This window comes from Ranitomeya imitator, chromosome 4, assembly GCF_032444005.1.
Source record: "Ranitomeya imitator isolate aRanImi1 chromosome 4, aRanImi1.pri, whole genome shotgun sequence".
Taxonomy (NCBI): domain Eukaryota; kingdom Metazoa; phylum Chordata; class Amphibia; order Anura; family Dendrobatidae; genus Ranitomeya; species Ranitomeya imitator.
In genome coordinates this window covers 140420768-140446051 of record NC_091285.1, presented here as the reverse complement: position 1 = coordinate 140446051, position 25284 = coordinate 140420768, and the positions used below count along the sequence as shown (strand labels likewise).

General features: G+C 43.2%; 1 protein-coding gene across 1 annotated transcript in view; it reads left to right on the top strand.

Annotated features, from left to right (window-relative positions):
* The window catches only part of GRK6 (G protein-coupled receptor kinase 6), an 83943-nt gene extending 59065 nt beyond the window's left edge, over positions 1 to 24878 (top strand). Inside the window, exons 13-16 of the mRNA XM_069763972.1 lie at positions 16797 to 16934; positions 17601 to 17738; positions 18080 to 18214; positions 21541 to 24878. Coding sequence (XP_069620073.1) covers positions 16797 to 16934; positions 17601 to 17738; positions 18080 to 18214; positions 21541 to 21591 — 462 coding nt within the window. The 3' untranslated portion in view covers positions 21592 to 24878. The remainder of the gene's footprint in view (positions 1 to 16796; positions 16935 to 17600; positions 17739 to 18079; positions 18215 to 21540) is intronic.
* Positions 24879 to 25284: the final 406 nt, after the last annotated feature.

Below are 25284 nucleotides of genomic sequence, written 5' to 3'. Positions count from 1 at the left end.
TAGACATATGAGGGCTTGGTTTTTTGTCAGCCCAATGGTACTTTTGTATGACTCTATTCATTTTACCACATCGTGTACTGGAAAACAGAAAAAATAATTCTAAGTTCTGACACTATTTTTCAGGAATTATTTTTATGGTGTACATTGTGTGGTAAAAATGCCCTGGCGATATGATTCTCCTCATCTGTTGTGTCGCCATACTCCAAGACTTGTAACAATTTCATTTTTTGGTTGATGGAGATGTGTTAGGTGCGGGGTAAGACAGCATTTTTATTGATACCATTTTGGAATAGATATGACACTTCGATCACTTCTTTTCTGTTTGAAAAAAATTGTTTTGTTTACTGTATTTACAGATCTGGTTGATTATTTTTATATTTTACATAGTAACATAGAAACATAGTTATTAAGGTTGAAGGAAGACTTTAAGTCCATCTAGTTCAACCCATAGCCTAACCTAACATGCCCCAACATGTTGATCCAGAGGAAGGCAAAAAAAAACCCATGTGGCAAATAGTAAGCTCCACACTGGGGAAAAAAATTCCTTCTCGACTCCACATACGGCAATCAGACTAGTTCCCTGGATCAACACCCTATCAAGGAATCTAGTATATACAGGCCACCCTGTAACATTATACTTTTCCAGAAAGTTATCCAGTCACCTCTTAAATTTAAGTAATGAATCACTCATTACAACATCATACGGCAGAGAGTTCCATAGTCTCACTGCTTTTACAGTAAAGAATCCGCGTCTGTTATTATGCTTAAACCTTCTTTCCTCCGGATGTAGAGGATGCCCCCTTGTCCCTGTCGCAGGTCTATGATTAACCCCTTAAGCCCCGAGGGTGGTTTGCACGTTAATGACCGGGCCAATTTTTACAATTCTGACCACTGTCCCTTTATGAGGTTATAACTCTGGAACGCTTCAACGGATCTTGGCGATTCTGACATTGTTTTCTCGTGACATATTGTACTTCATTTTAGTAGTAACATTTATTCGATATAACTTGCGTTTATTTGTGAAAAAAACGGAAATTTGGCGAAAATTTTGAAAATTTCGCAATTTTCCAACTTTAAATTTTTATGCCCTTAAATCACAGAGATATGTCACGCAAAATACTTAATAAGTAACATTTCCCACATGTCTCCTTTACATCAGCACAATTTTGGAACCAAAATTTTTTTTTGTTAGGGAGTTATAAGGGTTCAAAGTTGACCAGCAATTTCTCATTTTTACAACACCATTTTTTTTTAGGGACCACATCTCATTTGATGTCATTTTGAGGGGTCTATATGATAGAAAATACCCAAGTGTGACACCATTCTAAAAACTGCACCCCTCAAGGTGCTCAAAACCACATTCAAGAAGTTTATTAACCCTTCAGGGGTTTCACAGGAATTTTTGGAATGTTTAAATAAAAATGAATATTTAACTTTTTTTCACACAAAATTTATTTCAGCTCCAATTTGTTTTATTTTACCAAGGGTAACAGGATAAAATGGATGCCAAACATTGTTGTACAATCTGTACTGAGTACGCTGATACCCCATATGTGGGGGTAAACCACTGTTTGGGCGCATGGCAGAGCTCGGAAGGGAAGGAGCGCCATTTGACTTTTAAATGCAAAATTGACAGGAATTGAGATGGGACACCATGTTGCGTTTGGAGAGCCCCTGATGTGCCTAAACATTGAAATCCCCACAAGTGACACCATTTTGGAAAGTAGACCCCTTAAGGAACTTATCTAGATGTGTGGTGACCACTTTGACCCACCAATTGCTTCACAGAAGTTTATAATGCAGAGCCGTAAAAATAAAAAATCATATTTTTTCACAAAAATGATCTTTTCGCCCCCAATTTTTTATTTTCCCAAGAGTAAGAGAAGAAATTGAACCTCAAAAATTGTTGGCCAATTTGTCCTGAGTACGCTGATACCCCGTATATGGGTGTAAACCATTGTTTGGGCGTATGGCAGAGCTCGGAAGGGAAGGAGCGCCATTTTACTTTTCAATGCAAAATTGACTGGAATTGAGATGGGATGCCATGTTGCGTTTGGAGAGCCCCTGATGTGCCTAAACATTGAAATCCCCACAAGTGACACCATTTTGGAAAGTAGACCCCTTAAGGAACTTATCTAGAGGTGTGGTGAGCACTTTGACCCAACAAGTGCTTCACAGAAGTTTATAATGCAGAGCCGTAAAAATAAAAAATCATATTTTTTCACAAAAATAATCTTTTCGCCACCAATTTTTTATTTTCCCAAGGGTAAGAGAAGAAATTAGACCACAAAAGTTGTTGTGCAATTTGTCCTGAGTGCGACGATACCCCATATGTGGGGGTAAACCACTGTTTGGGCGCATGGCAGAGCTCGGAAGGAAAGGAGCGCCATTTGACTTTTCAATGCAAAATTGACTGGAATTGAGATGGGACGCCATGTTGCGTTTGGAGAGCCCCTGATGTGCCTAAACATTGGAACCCCTCACAAGTGACACCATTTTGAAAAGTAGACCCCTTAAGGAACTTATCTAGATGTGTGGTGAGCACTTTGACCCAACAAGTGCTTCACAGAAGTTTATAATGCAGAGCCGTAAAAATAAAAAATCTTATTTTTTCACAAAAATGATCTTTTCGCCCCCAATTTTTTATTTTCCCAAGGGTAAGAGAAGAAATTAGACCACAAAAGTTGTTGTGCAATTTGTCCTGAGTGCGACGATACCCCATATGTGGGGGTAAACCACTTTTTGGGTGCATAGCAGAGCTCGGAAGGGAAGGAGCGCCATTTGACTTTTCAATGCAAAATTGACTGGAATTAAGATGGGACGCCATGTTGGTTTGGAGAGCCCCTGATGTGCCTAAACATTAAAAACCCCCACAAGTGACACCATTTTGGAAACTAGACCCTCTAAGGAACTTATCTAGATGTGTTTTGAGAGCTTTGAACCCCCAAGTGTTTCACTACAGTTTATAACGCAGAGCCGTTAAAATAAATTTATTTTTTTTTTCGCAAAAATTTTTTAGCCCCCAGTTTTGTATTTTCACAAGGGTAACATAATAAATTGGACCCCAAAAGTTGTTGTCCAATTTGTCCTGAGTACGCTGATACCCCATATGTGGGGGGGAACCACTGTTTGGGCGCATGGCAGAGCTCGGAAGGGAAGGAGCGCCATTTGGAATGCAGACTTAGATGGATTGGTCTGCAGGAGTCACGTTGCATTTGCAGAGCCCCTGATGTACCCAAACAGTACAAACCCCCCACAAGTGACCCCATATTAGAAACTAGACCTCCCATGGAACTTATCTAGATGTGTTGTGAGAACTTTGAACCCCTAAGTGTTTCACTACAGTTTATAACGCAGACCCGTGAAAATAAAAATTCTTTTTTTTTTTCACAAAAATGATTTTTTAGCCCCCAGCTTTGTATTTTTACAAGGGTAACAGAATAAATTGGACCCCAAAAGTTGTTGTTCAATTTGTCCTGAGTACGCTGATACCCCATATGTGGGGGGGAACCACTGTTTGGGCTCATGGCAGAGCTCGGAAGGGAAGGAGCGCCATTTGGAATGCAGACTTAGATGGATTGGTCTGCAGGCGTCACGTTGCATTTGCAGAGCCCCTGATGTACCCAAACAGTAGAAACCACCCACAAGTGACCCCATATTGGAAACTAGACCTCCCATGGAACTTATCTAGATGTGTTGTGAAAACTTTGAACCCCCAAGTGTTTCACTACAGTTTACAACGCAGAGCCGTGAAAATAAAAATCCTTTTTTTTCCCACAAAAATGATTTTTAGCCCCCCAAATTTTTATTTTCCCAAGGATAACAAGAGAACTTGGACCCAAAAAGTTGTTGTCCAATTTGTCTCGAGTACGCTGATACCCCATATGTTGGGGTAAACCCCTGTTTGGGCGCACGGGAGAGCTCGGAAGTGAAGGAGCACTGTTTTACTTTTTCAATGCAGAATTGGCTGGAATTGAGATCGGACGCCATGTCGCGTTTGGAGAGCCCCTGATGTGTCTAAACAGTGGAAACCCCCCAATTATAAATGAAACCCTAATCCAAACGCACCACTAACCCTAATCCCAACTGTAACCCTAACCACACACCTAACCCAGACACACCCCTAATTCTAATCCCAACCGTAAATGTAATCCAAACCCTAACCCTAGCCCCAACCCTAGCCCTAACCCTAACCCTAACCGGAAAATGGAAATAAATACATTTTTTTTAATTTTATTATTTTTCCCTAAGGCTAGGTTCACATTGCGTTAGGGAAATCCGTTTAGCACTAGCGGATTGCGCTAACACAATGTCTTTTTAGGTGTCGTGTTTAGTGGTCGCGTTAACGTCCCCGCTCTGGAAGATCGGGGATCGGACCTCGGGCGCGCCGCGGACGCTGCAAGCAGCGTCTGAGGCGCGCCACAAAAGAATGGCACCTTGCTAGCGCGAGCCGAAAATGGCACGCTCTAGCGATGCGCTACACCTGAAAATCACATTGCTGTCAATGGTTGTGCTAACGGACCCGTTGCACGGCGTTAATTGTGACATTTTCGCCGTGCAACGCTGTCCGTTAGCGTTAACCCATTAACGCAATGTGAACCTAGCCTAACTAAGGGGGTGATGAAGGGGGGTTTGATTTACTTTTATAGCAAGTTTTTTAGCGGATTTTTATGATTGGCAGCCGTCACACACTAAAAGACGCTTTTTATAGCAAAAAAGTTTTTGCGTCTCCACATTTTGAGACCTATAATTTTTCCATATTTTGGTCCACAGAGTCATGTGAGGTCTTGTTTTTTGCGGGACGAGTTGACGTTTTTATCGGTTACATTTTTGGACACGTGACAGTTTTTGATCGCTTTTTATTCCGATTTTTTTGTGAGGCAGAATGACCAAAAACCAGCTATTCATGAATTTCTTTTTGGGGGAGGCGTTTATACCGTTCCGCGTTTGGTAAAATTGATGAAGCAGTTTTATTCTTCGGGTCAGTACAATTACAGCGACACCTCATTTATATCATTTTTTTTATGTTTTGGCGCTTTTATACGATAAAAGCTATTTTATAGAAAAAATAATTATTTTGGCATCGCTTTATTCAGAGGACTATAACTTTTTTATTTTTTTGGTTATGATGCTATATGGCGGCTCGTTTTTTGCGGGACAAGATGACGTTTTCAGAGGTACCATGGTTATTTATATCCGTCTTTTTGATCGCGTGTTATTCCACTCTTTGTTCAGCGTTATGATAATAAAGCGTTGTTTTTTGGCTCGTTTTTTTTTTTTTTTTCTTACGGTGTTCACTGAAGGGGTTAACTAGTGGGCCAGTTTTATAGGTCGGGTCGTTACGGACACGGCGATACTAAATATGTGTACTTTTATTGTTTTTTTGTTTTTTTTTTATGTAAAGAAATGTATTTATGGGAATAATATTTTTTTTTTTCTGCTTTATTTAGGAATTTTTTTTTTATTTTTTTTTTTACAAGTGTGGAAATTTTTTTTTTTACTTTTTCACTTTGTCCCAGGGGGGGACATCACAGATCACCGATCTGACAGTGTGCACAGCACTCTATCAGATCGGTGATCTGACATACAGCCGGGCAGGATTAGAGCTGCAGCTGCAGCCTGATCCTGACCCGGAAGTGCTCCCTGCAGGACCCGGATGCAGCCCGGCGGCCATTTTGGATCCGGGGACTGCAGGGAGAAGACGCTCGGTACACGGTGAGCACATCACCGTGTACCGATCGTCTCAGGGAAGCCCGCAGGGAGCCCCCTCCCTGCGCGATGCTTCCCTGCACCGCCGGCACACCGCGATCATCTTTGATCGCGGTGTGCCGGGGGTTAATGTGCCGGGAGCGGTCCGTGACCGCTCCTGGCACATAGTGCCGGATGTCAGCTGCGATAGGCAGCTGACACCCGGCCGCGATCGGCCGCGCTCCCCCCGTGAGCGCGGCCGATCGCATATGACGTACTATCCCGTCCATGGGAATTAAGTCCCAGGTCACCTGGACGGGATAGTACGTCATATGGGATTAAGGGGTTAAAAAGATCATCAGAAAGGTCTTTGTACTGTCCCCTCATATAATAATAATAATAATAATTATAATTTATATAGTGCCAACATATTCCGCAGCGCTTTACAAATTATAGAGGGGACTTGTACAGACAATAGACATTACAGCATAACAGAAATCACAGTTCAAAATAGATACCAAGAGGAGTGAGGGCCCTGCTCGCAAGCTTACAATCTATGACAGACCTGGGTAAGATGCGGCCCGCGGGCCGCATCCGGCCCGCCTGATGATTTTAAGCGGCCCGCCAGCCAGCTGTCACTTCTGACAGCCGCGCTCGGCCAGCCGTTTTCTGAGGAGGAGCAGAGCCTGGTTGATTACTTATTCATCGGTGGCGGCGGCCATCTTCCCGAGGCTGCGCGTGCGCAGATGGAGTGCTCTGCTTCACGGGGCTTCAGGAAAATGGCCGCGGGAGTCCGCGCGTGCGCAGATGGAGATCGCGGCGGCCATTTTCTTGAAGCCGAGATTGCAGATTTAGATCTCGGCTTCAGGAAAATGGCCGCCGCGATCTCCATCTGCGCATGCACGGCCTCCCGCGGCCATTTTCCTGAAGCCCCATGAAGCAGAGCACTCCATCTGCGCAGGCGCGGCCTCGGGAAGATGGCCGCCGCCACCGATATTCAACCCGGCTCTGGTGCGCACATCGCATTCCTGGCCGCTGCGTCACCTCACTGATGGAAGGGACCCTGCGCACGCCATACCGCACCTCTGCCGCCACACCACCACTGCTGCAACCCCCCCATGGACACCAGGCCTTGGCGTCGCCCGCCTAAGCAGGAAGTGACCCTGCTCAGGCGCACGCCACACCGCATCACCCCACCTCTGCCGGCACCATGCCTCCTGTAACCCTGCTCTGCCACCGCCAGCCCTCAGGTAAGAATCTTACCGTAAGATACTGTAAATTCGGACAATAAGACGGACCCCCCATCTTATAAAAAATCTTATTTTCTGCAATTTTCACCCCAAATTTGGGGTGCGCCTTTTATGGACCGGTGCGTCTTATAGTACGAAAAATACGGTAATTATATTAGTTCGGCCCTCTAAAACCATCCCTCTTTCTCATGCGGCCCCATGGCAAAATTAATTGCCCACCCCTGATCTATGAGGAAAAGGGGAGACACGAGAGGTGGATGGTAACAATTGCTTTAGTTATTCGGACCAGCCATAGTGTAAGGCTCAGGTGTTCATGTAAAGCTGCATGAACCAGTTAACTGCCTAAGTATGTAGCAGTACAGACACAGAGGGCTATTAACTGCATAAAGTGTATGAGAACATGATACAAGGAACCTGATTATGGGTTTTTTTTTGTTTTGTTTTTTTGTTTTTTTATGATTGGCCTACCGCCTCAACACATTAACCTAACGATCCCTGTGTGGCCTATCTGAACAAATGAGTTTTTAGGGCACGCTTAAAACTGTGGGGATTGGGGATTAATCGTATTAACCTAGGTAGTGCATTCCAAATAATCGGCGCAGCACGTGTAAAGTCTTAGAGACGAGAGTGGGAGGTTCTGATTATTGAGGATGCTAGCCTGAGGTCATTAGCGGAGCGGAGGGCACGGGTAGGGTGGTAGACTGAGACCAGAGAGGAGATGTAGGGTGGTGCTGAGCCATGGAGAGCTTTGTGGATTAGGGTAGTAGTTTTGTACTGGATTCTGGAGTGGATGGGTAGCCAGTGTAATGACTGGCCCAAGGTAGAGGCATCGGTGTAACGGTTGGTGAGGAATATGATCCTAGCTGCAGCATTCAGCACAGATTGGAGCGGGGAGAGTTTGGTAAGAGGGAGGCCGATTAGTAGAGAGTTAGGCCATGTTCACACAATGCGTTTTTTACTGCGGGACCGCTGCGATTTTGCCGCTGCGGGTCCGCAGCTGTTTTCCATGCAGTGTACAGTACAATGTACCCTATGGAAAACAGGAACCGCTGTGCCCACATTGCGGAAATGCACTAAAAAAGCCGCGCTGAATAGCTGCGGTAAAAAAGAAGGACCATGTCACTTCTTTGTGCGGAACTGCAGCGGTTCTGCACCCATTGACCTCCATTGTGAGGGTCAAACCCGCAGTAAAACCCGCAGACGAAAAAAATATCTGCGGGTTTTCTGCGGTTTGTGGTGCAGAACCGCTGCAGCAGGAAGTGCGTGGGCGGAGTGTGGCTGTCCCCCCGTGCCCCAATCCCACCCCCCATGCTCCGATGCCACCCACTCCCCCGTTCTCCGACGCCCCCCCCCCCCCCCCCCGTGCCCTCATCTCCCCCCCTTATACTTACCGGGCCACCCGGTGTCCGTCCGTCCGTCTACTCCCTGGGCGCCGCCATCTTCCAAAATGGCGAGCTCATACGCAGTGCGCCCGCCGAATCTGCCGGCCGGCAGATTCGTTCCAGGCACATTTTGATCACTGTGATAACCTCACAGTGGTCAAAATTAAAAAAAAAGGTAAATGACCCCCCCCCCTTTATCACCCCCATAGGTAGTAACAATAATAAAATAAAGAATTTTTTTTTTCCCCCCCACTACAGTTAGAACTAGGGGTAGGGGTAGGGTTAGGGTATTTTCAGCCATTTAACCCTAAAAAATCTTCCTAGAAAACACACAGACTCTGCAGAGAAAACTGCATAAAAAACCGCACTAAAAACCGCATAAAAAAATGCACCAAAAAACGCACCTGCGTTTTCTGCCAAGAGCTGCGGTTTTTAGTGCAGAAAAAACAGCAGGGAAATCAGGAACATGTGAACATGGCCTTACAATAGTCCAGACGAGAATGAATAAGTGAAACAGTAAGAGTTTTCGCAGAGTCGAAAGTAAGAAAAGGGCGAATTCTAGAAATGTTTTTGAGGTGCAGATAAGAAGAGCGAGCCAGTGATCGGATGTGGGGGGTGAATGAAAGCTCGGAATCAAGGATGACCCCAAGGCAGCGGGCATGTTGCTTTGGAGTAATGGTGGAACCGCACACGGAGAAGGCAATGTCAGGCAAAGGTAGGTTAGTAGAAGGAGAAAACACGAGGAGTTCAGTTTTTGACAGGTTCAGTTTCAGATAGAGGGAGGACATGATAGAGACAGCGGTAAGACAATCACTGGTGTTTTCTAAAAAGGTCAGGGGGATAACAGGAGAAGAGGTGTATAATTGGGTGTCGTCAGCATAGAGATGGTACTGGACACCAAATCTACTGATTGTTTGTCCAATAGGGGCAGTATACGAAGAGGAGGGGGGCCTAGGACTGATCCTTGAGGAACCCCTACAGTAAGGGGAAGGTGAGAGGAGGAGGAACCAGCAAAAGATACAGTGAAGGATCGGTCAGAGAGATAGGAGGAGAACCAGGAGAGAACGGTGTCCTTGAGGCCGATGGAGCGGAGCATATTGAGGAGGAGCTGATGATCCACAGTATCGAATGCTGCGGAGAGATCCAAGAGAATTAGCATGGAGTAGTGACCATTAGATTTAGCTGTTAGTAGGTCATTAGAGACTTTAGTGAGGGCAGTTTCAGTAGAGTGTAAAGAGCGGAAGCCAGATTGAAGAGGGTCGAGAAGAGAGTTATCTGAGAGATAGCGGATAAGACAGGAGTGGACCAGGCGTTCGAGGAGTTTAGAGATGAAGGGAAGATTAGAGACAGGTCTATAGTTAGCGGCACAGTTTTGGTCGAGGGATGGTTTTTTAAGTAATGGATGTATGATGGCATGCTTAAATGAGGAGGGAAAAATATCGGAAGTGAGAGAAAGGTTGAATATTTTTGTTAGGTGAGAGGTGACAGCCGGGGAAAGGGACTGGAGGAGATGTGACGGAATGGGGTCACTGGTGCAAGTGGCCGGGCGAGAAGATGCAAGGAGCCTGATTACTTCTGTAACTGGTTCAAAGTCAGAGAGTGAACTAGATGCAGTGAGGGAGGTAGGACAGTGCATGGTATGAAGAGATTGGGAGATGATTTCCTGTCGAATGTAGTCAATTTTTTCTTTGAAGTAATTGGCCAGATCGTCAGTGTGGAGATCCGTGGTTGGGGCCTGCACTCTTGGGTTGAGTAGGGACTGGAAAGTGTCAAAGTGACGTTTAGGGTTATTGGACAGTGAGGTGATGAGGGTGTTAAAATAGGTTTGTTTGGAGAGGTGAAGGGCAGAGTTGTATGTTTTTAGCATGAACTTATAATGGATGAAATCTTCGGGTAGATTAGATTTTCTACACAGATGTTTGGAGCACCGCTGCAGGAAACGTGTTTGCAACGTGTGCCACGGTTGTCGCCGGCACTTTGCAGGGTTTCATTGTAATGCTTCAGAGCAGAATCAGTGGGGTTGACCTGAGCGGGATGGCAGTTCTTGATAGAGAATGAAAGAAGGTTGTGGTCAGAGAGGGGAGTTTGTGAAATCATCCACTGAGCAAAGCCGGGAGAAGACCAAGTCAAGGGAGTTTCCATCTTCATGTGTTGGAGAGTTAGTATGCTGCGAGAGGCCGAAAGAGGAGGTTAGAGATAAAAGGTGAGAAGCAGATGGGGAGAGGGGAGAAGCCATGGGGATGTTGAAATCACCCATGATTAGGGTGGGGGTGTCACAGGAGAGAAAGTGTGGAAGCCAGGTGGCAAAGTGATCCAGGAACTGATGAGAGGGGCCGAGAGGACGATACACCACCGCCACTCGCATGGAGAGGGGGACGTAGAGTCTGACAGCATGGACCTCAAAGGAAGGGAAGACAAGTGAGGGCACTTGGGCTATAATTTGGAAGGTACATTTGGGTGAAAGCAGCAGACCAACGCCTCCACCTGCTCTGTTGTTTGATCTTGGGGTATGAGAAAAGTGTAGCCCATCATATGAAAGAGCAGCAGCAGCGGTGGTGTCTGACTGCTGGATCCAGGTTTCAGTAAGGGCCAGGAGATTAAGACAGAAAGGAAGAAGTCCTGAATGAAGGAGAGTTTATCACACACAGAGCGAGAATTCCAAAGGGCACAATTGAAAGATACAGAAGGCATACATGGTATATTAATAAGGTTAGAGGGGTTTCTGAATGTAGCAGTTGGGAGGTTTGACTGGCTATAACATGGGGGGCCGGGGTTGGGAGAGATGTCTCCAGCGACTAGGAGAAGGAGGATAGAAAGAGTGAGCAGATGGTTAAGTGATTTGTGAGAGCGTCTCTTGTGTTGGATAGTGGGACTGAATGGATCTGTGCTGTTAAGCAATGTGAACAGAGCATGAGTGCTATACATAGGAGAGGCAAGGACAGAGGGGCCGATATGGATGGAGTGTAAAGAGTTTATGCAAGGGCGGTGAATGTGAGTGAATGTGGCAGCCAGGATATAGAATATACAAATACATATGGTGAGTATTTGTTCTGTTTCAAATGAATAGTGAATATATTTATACATTAACATAAGATCACCCCTTAGCCTTCGTTTTTCCAAACTAAATAGCCCCAAGTGTAATAACCTCAAGATAGGTTATTGCAGACCCCCCAGTTTTGATAGATAAGACTGTTATGTATGATTTTTTTCATATTTTAATTTTTTTTTTTATTGTATTTTAGTCCCCTTTGGGAACTTTAACCTGCAATCGTCTGATTGCTTGTGCTATATACAGCAATACCACATATAGTAAAATTGACCATCTAGCCACAGGCCATTATCTGCAGTGTATGACGCCCCTCCATACATCTGCTACCGTCCTGCACCGTACATGTATAACAGATGTCATTAAAGCTATATTCTCATTTTATAAATTGATATGTTGCTCGCTGTGCAATTGTTTTGTGACTGTGTAGTCCAACCTGTGTGACCCCCATGAATCTTAAGAATAAAGAGTTGCAGGATTGAACCTTCCTAAGGCTGGGTTCACATTGCGTTCCCCCAGTCCGTTAGACGGACTACGTTACACCGTGGCATAACGCGGTGTAACGTAGTCCGCTAGCGCCGCCATTGACTCCAATGTCGGACGCATCGCTAGCGCACGCCCACAATGGGCTTGCACTAGTCATGTGCCGTCATTGAGTGACGGACCCTGAGATGTGGGCTGCAGCGTTTCCGGGTCCGTCACTGCTAGCGCAGATGGAGCTAGCAGATGCTCTCTCTGCGCTTGCGATGTGCCAAAGTCGGCACTTGCGTTACAGCAGCCTGTTTAACGTATGTGTTGAACGGGCTGCTGTAACGTAGTGTGAACCCAGCCTAAGAAGTAGATCTGTTAACTTTTATTTACTATACAAACTGCATACATTGTTCAATAGGGTTCTTAGATCCGATGAGCCTGGTGTACTTACTTTGGAAATCCATTTCAGTATGATTGTGAAATCCTAATCTGAAGATGAGCGGTTTATAAATCCAGCAAATGCTTATTTTAATATCGGGCAGGAAAGCCTTCAAAAATTATTCTACAGCCATGCTGACATTGGATTTTCACAGTAAGTACACTGGTCTTGTGAGGTATAAGAAATCTATTTAAAAAAACTTTCCCATCAAATTTTTTATTATATTGCAGTCATCATGTTAAATAGCACTGTGTACTTACAATTGCTCGTTTTGCCTTTCTACCCAGCTACTTATTCTTTTTGTATCTGCTCTATGTAGAAACATGAAGTCTCTTGTCCCTGTAAAAATCATTCCCCTCTTCACTGCCCATCCCCCCGCCATAGACTTTTGCAGTGACTGATGAGTTATATGGAGAAAATTGACCTCCTGTTTCTACATAGAGCATAAAGGATTCAGCTTGTCTGTTTTTATTCACGTGATGTCATAGACCTAATGACACAAAAGCCCTTCAAGCTGTTCAATGCTTAGTCTTGTGGGATGAAGTGAGATCATCCATGTCCTGCTGTCTCCATTTCTTTACTTTATTGATATAAATGCTGAATTACCCCTTTTTTGTGTAAATTGATGTAAAAGGCTCCTTCTCATCAGCCTACTTTCATTATGTATGAATAAGTGTACAGCAGAATGGAAATCCAATTACTTTCACTAATGACATGATAAATTGGCAACGGCGCTCATCTTTTAATTGCGTTTTAATTGACAAGTGCCTGCATTTCCTCTACATTGTGGTTTTCTTAAAGTATAATTTGTGTTGGTGAGTAATAAGGGACGAAGCCAGGCCTGATATCTCCCTTATACAGCAAATTATAAAATAATGAGCACTATAGAAAAGAAGGCGGATTTGGGAGGTCACGGATCTCTTTACGAGGTCTGCAGCAAAGGCATATCTTGCGATATGTAAAAGGTAATATCAAATACTTTGCTTTTCTGCTTGGGCTAAAATTTAAGAAAATTCCCACTTTACTTTTATTGCCATGATAGTGTGGAATTAACTGTAGAGTTGAATAATGTATGCTTGGGAGAACTAAGGGAATAGTATCTACAGCGGGTTGAATAAGTATTGAACACGTCACCTGTTTTCAAAGTAAATTTATATCTAAAGGTGCTATTCACATGACATTCTCACCAGATGTCGGTAACAACACATCCAAGCCACAAGAAATCAAACTATAGATGTCCATATATTAAGTGTAATAATGAGAAAGGACGCAGGGAAAAAGTATTAAACACACTTGCTGAATTATATTTAACCTGTTTTCTCCTCCTGACCAGACCAATTTTTACAATCCTGACCACTTTCACTTTAACCCCCCCACAAGTGACTGCATGTTGGAAAATAGGCCCCTCAAGGAACTTATCTAGATGTGTGGTGAGCACCTCGCACCCCGAGGTGCTTCATAAAAATTTATAACATTGAGCCGTGGAAATGAATCACTTTTTTCCTCAAAAAATGTTTTCACCCCATTTTTAAATTTTTTTTTTAAATTTTTTTTATTTTCACAAATCTAACAGGAGAAATTGTACTACAGTTCTTGGGGTCCATTTTCTCCCAGAGTACACTGATATCCATATGTGGTGTAAAACTACTGTTTGGGTGCACAAGAGGGCATGAAAGGAAAGGAGTTGCGGTTTGGAGCTCAGACTTTATGGAATGGTCTGCGTGTGCCATGTCGCGTTTGCAGAGCCCGTGATGTGCCTAAACAGTGGAAACCCCCCACAAGTGACCTTATTTTGTAAACTACACCCCTCAAGGAATTCTTTATAGCGGCATAATTGTAGTAATGATTATAATGGTAAATGGTGTCTTTTTGAATTCCCTTCTTGGAGCATACTCTGCACCTTTTTTGACTGGGACAGGGATTGGGGAACTGCTGCTATTACTATGATCACAGATCAGTCATACAGCTGCCAGTGCACAGCAGGAGATCGCAGGAGCAAGGCACGTATCGCAGAGAGATCGCACTGGCCACCAATGCAATTCTCACTCTCGGGTACGCAAAGGGCATCTTCAACCCTTCTGCACCCCAACTATGAGGTAAAGATGGCGTGCAGCGTGGGGATTGCTATTTTAGATTAAATCCTTTGGCACTGATTGGCTGAATAATAGTTCTTGATCAATCAGCGCCAAAGGGGTTAGTCAGGAGAGGTGACGTCGCAATCACACCATCCATTGTGACTGCTGTGATTGGTGCTGTCTCAGACAGCACCGATCACAGGGTGTCGCATGATTTATTTTTATTTTTTTTACAACTTAGTCACATCACTGTGACTGGCTGGTCAGTCAGCCAATCGCAGTGATTGCCAACGCGGGGAGGCGGTACAGACACCCGGGGCGAAGTGCAGGGATGGCCTGCTGTCAGACACCGCAGCCATCTTAATTCGGTGACTGTGCGGTTACCGGAAATAGCGGTGCTTTGCGGGAACGCACTTCTCGCTGGACTGTATATATACGGCGCATGTCTGGAAGGGGTTAATACTATGCCTTTGTTAGTGAAGACCGGTTCTAGACTCCTTCTTTATGGAGAAGCTAGTTGCATGCATTGTTCAGGTGTGATTTTAGCCCATTCTTCTGCACCAACACTCAAATCCTGAAAGTTCTGTGGGCTCCTTCTATGAACTCTGAGTTTTAGTGCCTGTAATACATTTTTTTTTTATTTTATTGGATTTAGGTCAGGTGATTGGCTGAGCCAATCTAGCATCTTTATTTTCTTTCTCTAAAACTAATTGAGAGTTTTCTTGGCTGTGTGTTTGAAATCATTGTCTTTCTGAAATGTCCATCCTCGTTTCATTTTCATCATCCTGATAGATGGCATTTATATCAAGAATGTCTCAGTACATTTGTCCATTGATCCTTCCTTCAGTTACATGAAGTTTGTAAGTGCGACATGCTGAAAAGCAGCTCCACAACATGATGTTCCCTCCTCCAAACTTCACTGTTGGTCTGGTGTTTTCGCTGTGATATGCAGTGCCTTTTGGCCTCCAATCATAATGTGCATTATGGCATCCAAAGAGTTCAATTTTGGTCTTATCTGACCGGACTATATTCTCCCAATATTTCACAGGCCAAGGATGTTGAGTGTATTACTTATTGTTTTCTTTGAAACAATTGTACCTGCGGATTCCATGTCTTTATGTAGCTCTCCACAGGTGGTCTTTGGCTCTTGGACAATTCATCTGATAATTCTTTTCATTCGTCTGTCTGAACTCTTGTGGGCTGCGCCTGGCCATGGCCAGTTTATAGTGAAATTATGTTTTTTTTCCCCTTCTGGATTATGGCCGCAACATTGCTCACTCTTCAGTAGTTTAGAAATTCTTTTGTAACCAATGTCATCAGTATGTTTTGCAACAATAAGGTTGTTAAGGTCTTGAGACAACTCACTGGTTTTACCCACCATGAGATGTTTCTTGTGTGGCACCTTGGTAATGAGATACCTTTTTATAGGCCATCAGTTGAACCAGCTGATATTTTTCACTAAGTGGCAGGATTGATTTTAAATTATTGATAGATTTCAGCTGGTGCCATGACTTTCCATGGCTTTTTGCACCTCTTTCTTCATGTTCAATACTTTTTCCCTGTGTCATTTCTCATTTATTACACATAACTTGCTTTATGGACATCTGTGGTTTGATTATTTTGCCTGTATGGGTTGTTATCGACATCTTGTGAGAATTTAGTGTCAATAGCACCTTTAGAAATATATTTACTAAAAAAACTGGTGATGTGTTTAATACTTAATTTCTTCAGCCACAAATAAATCCACAACCCTCACCATTTGCATACAGCACATTTGATTATTTAGCCTAATAATTAATAAAGTGACCTCATTTTACATTTTGTTAAGCCTTTATATATACACTAGATTGTGGCCCGATTCTAACGCATCGGGTATTCTAGAATATGCATGTCCCCGTAGTATATGGACAATGATGATTCCAGAATTCGCGGCAGACTGTGCCCGTCGCTGATTGGTCGAGGCAACCTTTATGACATCATCGTCGCCATGGCAACCATTATGACATCTACGTCGATACTGTGCCCGTCGCTGAATCAGAAACGTGGGATTTCTACGTCCTTTATGACATCGTCGCTGTGCCCGTCGCTGATTGGTCGAGGCCTGGTGGCCTCGACCAATCAGAGACGCTGGATGTCTACGTCCTTTATGACATCATCGTCGCTGTGCCGGTCGCTGATTGGTCGAGACCTGGCGGCCTCGACCAATCAGCGACCGGCACAGCGACGATGATGTCATAAAGGACGTAGACATCCAGCGTCTCTGATTGGTCGAGGCCACCAGGCCTCGACCAATCAGCGACGGGCACAGGCCTCGACCAATCAGAGAGGCAGGATTTCCTGGACAGACAGACAGACAGACAGACGGAAAAACCCTTAGACAATTATATATATAGATGTATATAAAACTGACTATAATACTATTATATGTACTTTTACTTTCTGCAGTTACTGTGTAAAGACCCTGAACAACGATTAGGGAGTCGTGGACGAGGTGCACAAGAGGTGAAAGAGCACGAGCTCTTCAAGCATATTAATTTCAAGAGACTTGAAGCTGGGATTCTAGAACCACCATTCAAACCTGATGTAAGTTTCCCATTGTATCTTTGAACCTGTTTGGAGAATGTATAAGATGAGGACTATTGAGAACTTTATGATTAGGGTGGAGTACAAATCATTGACTGTGGTTCTTCTAAGGAGACACCTTTTGTGGTTCTTTGTTCTAGGATCATAGAGTGGCATGACTGGCATTAAAGGTAATCTGTCAGCAAGCTTTTGATCTATGTAATATGAGAACAGCATACGGTAGGGTCTGAGAACCTGATTCCAGCAATGTGTCAATTACTAGGCTGTGTGTTGTTTCAATAAAATCAGTATTTCGTCAACAGAAGATTAGATTCGGGACTAGATGTCTCATGCCTCCTAGTCCAACTACGCAACCACCAGTGATTTAGCAGCTTTCTGTAAATATAGCTTGTACACGGAAAGCTGCCAATCAGGTGTGGGGTTGGGGTTATTCAGGAATCAACATCTGTAGCAAAGAAAATGGTGATTGCACCCGGTAAACTAAGTGATACATCATTGGAATCAGGGTTTCTCTCTCATGCTGCTTTCAGAAGAGGTAGCAAAAACCAGGTAACAGTTTTCTTTTAAAAGGATTATCGTACAAATTTACAGTGAATGACACGTATCGCTGTCCCAATCTACAATCTCTAAAAATGTGTTTGAAAATGTAGTTTTCTTGTATTTCAGCCTCAGGCAATCTACTGCAAAGATGTTCTGGATATTGAGCAGTTCTCAACCGTAAAAGGTGTGGAGCTTGAGCAAACCGATAGTGACTTTTATCGCAATTTTGCCACGGGATGCGTGCCAATACCCTGGCAGGATGAGGTAGGTTGTGCAAACGTCAGCTGGATGAGTCAAGTCGCATCAACCAGGTCAGTACTTTGTGACTGCTGCATGGGAGACCTACGAATCTCCTGATCTCCCAGCATTCCCGCTGGGGTGTGTTCGTCTTGCCATGATATTGCACAAACCCGGCTCAAAAGAATAGCTAGTAATGCCGGGAGGCAAGGAGATTCAGGTGGCCTCCTATCCGGCTGCCACAGATTACTGATGTGGCCTGTGGACCAGAGTCATGCAAATCGCTTCTCTCTTCTCCAGTGTCAATTATAACAAGGAAAACATAATGAAAAACTGTTGAATCCATGTTTATATATCTTCTATTGTAGATGATAGAGACAGACTGCTTTACAGAACTCAGTAACATTCCCGTTGATGGATCTGTCCCGCCGGACCTGGACTGGAGGGGTCTTCCTTCCCCGGAACCAAAAAAGGGGCTGCTACAACGATTCTTCGGCAGACAGGTAATAGGGAAAGGAAGGTTGTAGTTTATAATTGGCAACGTGCTCTCATAATAGATTAAAGGTACCGTCACACTTAGCGACGCTGCAGCGATACCGACAACGATCCGGATCGCTGCAGCGTCGCTGTTTGGTCGCTGGAGAGCTGTCACACAGACCGCTCTCCAGCGACCAACGATGCCGGTAACCAGGGTAAACATCGGGTTACTAAGCGCAGGGCCGCGCTTAGTAACCCGATGTTTACCCTGGTTACCATCCTAAAAGTAAAAAAAACAAACAGTACATACTTACCTACAGCCGTCTGTCCTCCAGCGCTGTGCTCTGCACTCCTCCTGTACTGTCTGTGTGAGCACAGCGGCCGGAAAGCAGAGCGGTGACGTCACCGCTCTGCTTTCCGGCTGACCGACGCTCACAGCCAGTACAGGAGGAGTGCAGAGCACAGCGCTGGAGGACAGACGGCTGTAGGTAAGTATGTACTGTTTGTTTTTTTACTTTTAGGATGGTAACCAGGGTAAACATCGGGTTACTAAGTGCGGCCCTGCGCTTAGTTACCCGATGTTTACCCTGGTTACCAGTGAAGACATCGCTGAATCGGTGTCACACACGCCGATTCAGCGATGTCTACGGGGAGTCCAGCGACCAAATAAAGTTCTGGACTTTCTTCCCCGACCAGCGACAGCACAGCAGGGGCCTGATCGCTGCTGCCTGTCACACTGGACGATATCGCTAGCGAGGACGCTGCAACGTCACGGATCGCTAGCGATATTGTCTAGTGTGACGGTACCTTAACTTGCGACATACTGCCGTCTCAACTTGTAATATTTAGTATAAGTGGGGATATTATCATGTGTATTTCTATTTCTCTAAAACATTCACATATTTGAAGTAGCAGATTGCACAACTTAGTGAGTTGCAGACATCTGTTTTGCTTAAAGCCATTGTATTGTTATCTTACATGGTGCGGAAAACTACCAATAGAGACACTACATAAAAAGATTCTTTTTTTTCTTTAAATATCTGACATGAAATCAGAATAAACCTTTTCCACTTTAGGTCAATTAGGATTGCCATAATTATTATTTGCCAAATGCCAGAATAATGAGAGAGAGAATGTTTTATGGCATTTGTATTACTTACTGCAAAGTCAAAAGTTTATATACACAAAGATTATTATGCCTTTAAAGGGAACCTGTCACCTGAATTTGGCGGGACTGGTTTTGGGTCATATGGGCGGAGTTTTCGGGTGTTTGATTCACCCTTTCCTTACCCGCTGGCTGCATGCTGGCTGCAATATTGGATTGAAGTTCATTCTCTGTCCTCCATAGTACACGCCTGCACAAGGCAAGATTGCTTTTCGCAGGCGTGTACTATGGAGGACGGAGAATGAACTTCAATCCAATATTGCAGCCAGCATGCAGCCAGCGGGTAAGGAAAGGGTGAATCAAACACCTGAAAACTCCGCCCATATGACCCAAAACCAGTCCCGCCAAATTCAGGTGACAGAGTCCCTTTAAACAATTCTGGTCTGCCCATATGGTGATATCATGTGTTTGGAAGCTTCTGTTTTTGGCAACATATGAGTTAATTAGAGACGCAGCTGTGGATGTATTTTAATACACACCTGAAACACTGCTTCTATGTGTGGCATTATGGGAACGTCTAAAGAAATCAGACAAGATATCAGAAAGTGAATTGTGGACTTGCACAAGTCTGTCTTATCCTTGAGTACAATTTCAAGAAAGCTGATGGTGCCTCGTTCATCTGTACAAACAATCATATGCAAGTACAAACAAGATGGGAATGTCCAGCTATGATACCGCTCAGAAAGGAGACAGGTTCTGTGTCCCAGAGATGAACGTGTTTTGGTCCAACATGTGCATATCAACCCAAGGACAAAAGCAAAAGACCTTATGGCGATGATGGCGGAAGCTGGTAAGATTGTGACGATATCCACAGTGAAGAGAGTACTGTATCAACATGGGCTGAAAGACCACTCTGCCAGGACGAAGCCATTACTCCAAAAGAAATATAAAAAAGCCAGATTAATGTTTGCAAATGCACACAGGAGCAAAGACCTTAATTTTTTGGAGACCTGTCCTGTGGTCTGATGAAACTAAAGTTGAACTTTTTGGGCATATTGACCATTGATACATTTGGAGGAAAAAGGGAGAAGCTTGTAAACCTAAGAACACCGTCCCAACTGTGAACCACAACGATGGCAGCGTCATGTTGTGGGGGTTGTTTTGCTGCATGAGGGACTGGTGCACTTCACGATAGATAGATAGATAGATAGATAGATAGATAGATAGATAGATAGATAGATAGATAGATAGATAGATAGTACAGACCAAAAGTTTGGACACACCTTCTCATTTAAAGATTTTTCTGTATTTTCATGACTATGAAAATTGTACATTCACACTGAAGGCATCAAAACTATGAATTAACACATGTGGAATTATATACTTAACAAAAAAGTGTGAAACAACTGAAAATATGTATTATATTCTAGGTTCTTCAAAGTAGCCACATTTTACTTTGATGACTGCTTTACACACTCGTGGCATTCTCTTGATGATCTTCAAGAGGGAGTCACCGGGAATGGTCTTCGAGCAATCTTGAAGGAGTTCCCAGAGATGCTTAGCACTTGTTGGCCCTTTTGCCTTCACTCTGTGGTCCAGCTCACCCCAAACCATCTCGATAGGGTTCAGGTCTGGTGATCATCTGGCGTAGCACCCCATCACTCTCCTTCTTGGTCAAATAGCCCTTACACAGCTAAGAAACCACTGCTAAGGACAGGCAACAAGCAGAAGAGACTTGTTTGGGCTAAAGAACACAAGAAATGGACATTAGACCAGTGGAAATCTTTGCTTTGGTCTGATGAGTCTTTGTGCGACGCAGAAAAGGTGCACGGATGAACTCTACATGTCTGGTTCCCACCGTGAAGCATGGAGGAGGAGGTGTGATGATGTGGGGGTGCTTTGCTGGTGACACTCTTGGGGATTCATTCAAAATTGAAGGCATACTGAACCAACATGGCTACCACAGCATCTTGCAGCGGCATGCTATATATAATGTTGCCATGTACAAAAGTAACCATTGAAGTATACAAAATTTTATTCAAAGCACAAAATGTTTTACAGCTTATAAAAGGCACAATTATACTTGTGCATTATATATGCTGTTAATGTTATATTTAAGGTGGGGAAACATTCATATTGAGAAAGGGTTGTCCTAGTAGTGGACAAGCCCTTTAAGGTAAGGTTTCATATGACATGTGAGAACGTGTGACTTTTCTTCCAATCATATCTCTTTGCTTTCATTTTCAGGACTGTTGTGGCAATTGTAGCGACAGTGATGATGAACCTACTCGCTTATAGCCCTGACTGGACAACCAACCTAAACGAGTTTACACTTTTTTTGCACATTTATTGGCCCACACTTTCCTGGCAGAGCGGCATTACAACTTATTGCTCTCTTTTGTGCCTCAATCTTCTGCTAAAGAAAATGTGTTAAATATATTGTACATGCATAAATTAACACATATATATATATATATATGGGAACATATACTTTCAATGTTTTGCCCTCACCGCCTTCAATAACTCCTTGGTTGCTGCCATAGGCCAAAGCGGGCCTCTCAGGAAGGACTGGCTAATGTGAAATCCACAATATCAAGTGTCCTCCTCTTTTTACTTTTGTCCAAAGAGATGTTTTTATTTTGTTGAAGAAAATGTATTTTTTTTTTAATGTAGAAAATATGTATATAAACATTTAGAGAGGAATGTGCAGATTACTGAACGCAATGTCTTTCTCCGCATCTCAAAGGAGAACTCCGAAGTGCTATATAAAAGTTATTATGGAGAAAAAAAGAAATGTGAAAAGTTACCTATTGAAGTTCCTGGCCCAATTTCTGCAGAGTCTGATCCAACAGCAGTACAAGACTCTTGACCTATGCTCTGGTGGCACAGCGGTGTCATTGGGACTTTTATGAATATAAACCAATGTACACATATACAATCTAATTGGTGTGGACCATGTCATTGGGACAAATGCAGGAGATGATGGAGACATGATAAAGGTGCTGGGTCCGTACATTTTTAAATATCATCATAAAGGATCTTTCTAAATACTGGTTTTTTTTTTGTTTTTTGTATTTTTTTTTTTATAGCACTATGTAAATTAAATAAGAAAGGGTGAGCTCTTAGTACCCCTATATATGATATGGACTCTGTAAGCAGTGTAATGTGTCATTTTAATGTCAATAATTTATTGCTTGTTAGGGTCACACTGGGAATTAAGAGCCGGACATTAGTATATTATGTCAAACATCGGAAGGATTGAGATTTGTAGTGCACTGTGCATTTATATAGTTTCTGTTTTCAGGAAAAAAAAAGTAATTTATTTATTAAGGATCACATTTATATACAATCCTTATGTAGACCATGAACTCCACCTCCCCTATTATTGTATATATAGCCTGTGTAGCACAAGTCATTTGTAGCAATTTCTTACACATGGTGTCACACACTGTTAAGAGTCGTCTCTCGAACTGCAGAACACTGAGTTGCATGATGCGGCAGAGCTTCTTTAGTACCTAACACTTTCTTAGCTACATGTCCTCCCAGCAGGCTGGAAGAAGGACCGAGCTAACCGTTGACCAGGGTTGTTCAATCTTTTATTCTTGGTCTGTAAGAATGTTTGGTTCTGTATCTGTGTATGTGTTATCTTTTCCCACAGCACTACTACTTGACAGCACTGCTGCAATGTCACCAAATGCCTGAATTGTTTTTGTTTGTTTTTTTTCTTTGTAACGTGTTGATTTTATATATTTTGATTTTCTTACAAAAAAATTGTCTTGTCCGTGTCTGTTTGGGATACAACCATGTGATTAGCACAAAGCTTGACTATACATATTACAGTGCTGAGTTTTAAGTCATGGGTCTAAATGAGGAGTAAGAGGTCTTTGATGTTTACTATTGGCTTTATAACATCTCATATCCGCTAGCTTTATGCCATCTAGTGGTGAATTTCTTGCACAACCATTTTACTTTACAATACGAAATAATGCATCAACTAGGATATTTATTTTTTTGTCAATGAAAACTGTTAATCAGGTAAATCCTCATGTACTGGAATCACTGGCAGACACAATCGGGACAGAGCTCCTGTGCAAGAACAGTGTAGGGGCCCTTTGCATCCCAGTAGCGCATCAGAACGCAGAAAAGAGCCCCCTTACCTCTTGGGGCCCCTGTGTGGTTGCACCAGTGATATGTTTGCCCCTGACTGGAATCAAACTGGAGTCCAAATGTTTTATCCACCTAAAACCCAAGCCAATTTTTTTTTTTTTTTTTTTTTTGGGGGGGGGGGGAGGTTGTTGCACTTTTGTTTTCCTCAACTTCATAACTTTTTTTTTTATATGTTTTCATCAACAGGTCGTGGTACTTACGACACTGGTTGCTTTGTGCTGCAGTTTCTAGAGGGAGGTGCAGCAACCATAAAATGGCAACTCTGACATTTGAATATTGTTTTCACTTGTATCTTTTACTGCATGAGTTCAGTAACTTTTATATTTTGAAACATCAAAATTTTATGGAAATATACTTTTTTTTATTATTTTTGCATGGGGGGGAAGAGGTGGTGATTCAAAGTTTTATGTTGTATTTAATTTTTAAAATATTTTTAAAATATTAAAACAGACAAGCCACCAGGATTGTACCACTTAGCTGGCGCTGTTAAAGATTCAGTGGTTCAGCAATTGGAGCTCGTTCTGAATTTGCACTTTAAGGGAACTTGACATCTGACACATGCTGCCCGATCCGTGGGAGGCATGTATCAGACATTGGCTGTATGATTTTTTTTATCCATGTATGTTTGACTCTTGAGGGGCTTCAGATAAAAAGCATATACGTTAAAATCCAGACATGGGACCAAGTGGTACAGGAGATTAGACAGACAAGCAGGTCCCCAGTGCATTACTGCCCAATATCAATGACTGACAGATCTCTCCATATACACGCACACTTTCTGAGAGACCTGTCACTTTAAGGGTGCGAGCAGGGAGAAATTACCAGGGACCTGCCTGTGTCACTAGTCCCCTGTTTGGCTTTTTCCCAAACTGCATCTGAAAGTAAGTCTTCTTGATTCCCCATAGAATTTGTCAGACAAACATGGCTGACGTCATGCCGTCATTGCCTGACACACTGCCCTGTCGTCAGGTTCTCTTTAAGAGGCAGGTGTCAGCTGTACAGCACAGCTAGTATCTGCCCTGTAGTAACATTCCTTGCATTACTCCTTTCCGTGTCTCCTTGGGGCAGCTCTCCACTGAATGCCAAAAAATCCAACATAAGTATTTCTAGTACCTTGGATATATCTAAGACAAAATGCATATCAAGATGAAAAAACGGCACACAATGTTTCAGCGTCAAGACAGAATGGGCGCAGCTCCATGACATAACAGTACATCATGTAGCAGGAAGGCCTTAGAATATATGGGCGCCTTCAGGAGCATTTTTATTTAAATGCATGGATTTTGGGCTAAAATAATTTGTGCAATTGGCTTTCGTTAAAAATGTCAAAAGAGTTCTGTGGGCTATGTGCTTTACTGAAAGCTGGCTGCAAAATAAATGAATGGAGTCTGACAATAAAGATGTTTGGTGGTCTTGTAGCCTTTCGCTCTGTTCCTGAACACCGGCTAAGCTGATTTATGGCCACATTAGAATTCAGCTCAAGTTTGATATGATCGTAAATCCGCATAGAGAAGTTCAAGAGAAGAAAGCTCAATGACTGATTCGCTACTAACTCATTATGCAGTCTACTATGAACAGTCAAGCGTAGAGACTGCCAAAACCAAAAGATTTAAGATTTTTCTTGAAACAACAAATATTAAAAAAAATATTTTTAGCTAAAGAACATACATTTAAGTGAAAAAATGCCTATCGAGGTTGTTATATTTATAGTTCTGTAGAGCCCTCCATAGAGCTTTTAAATAAGCCCTCCCATAGACTTTGAGTATATTGACACACTGACAGTACACTATAAACAGAGAAAGAAAAAAAAGTTGGTGTTTTTTG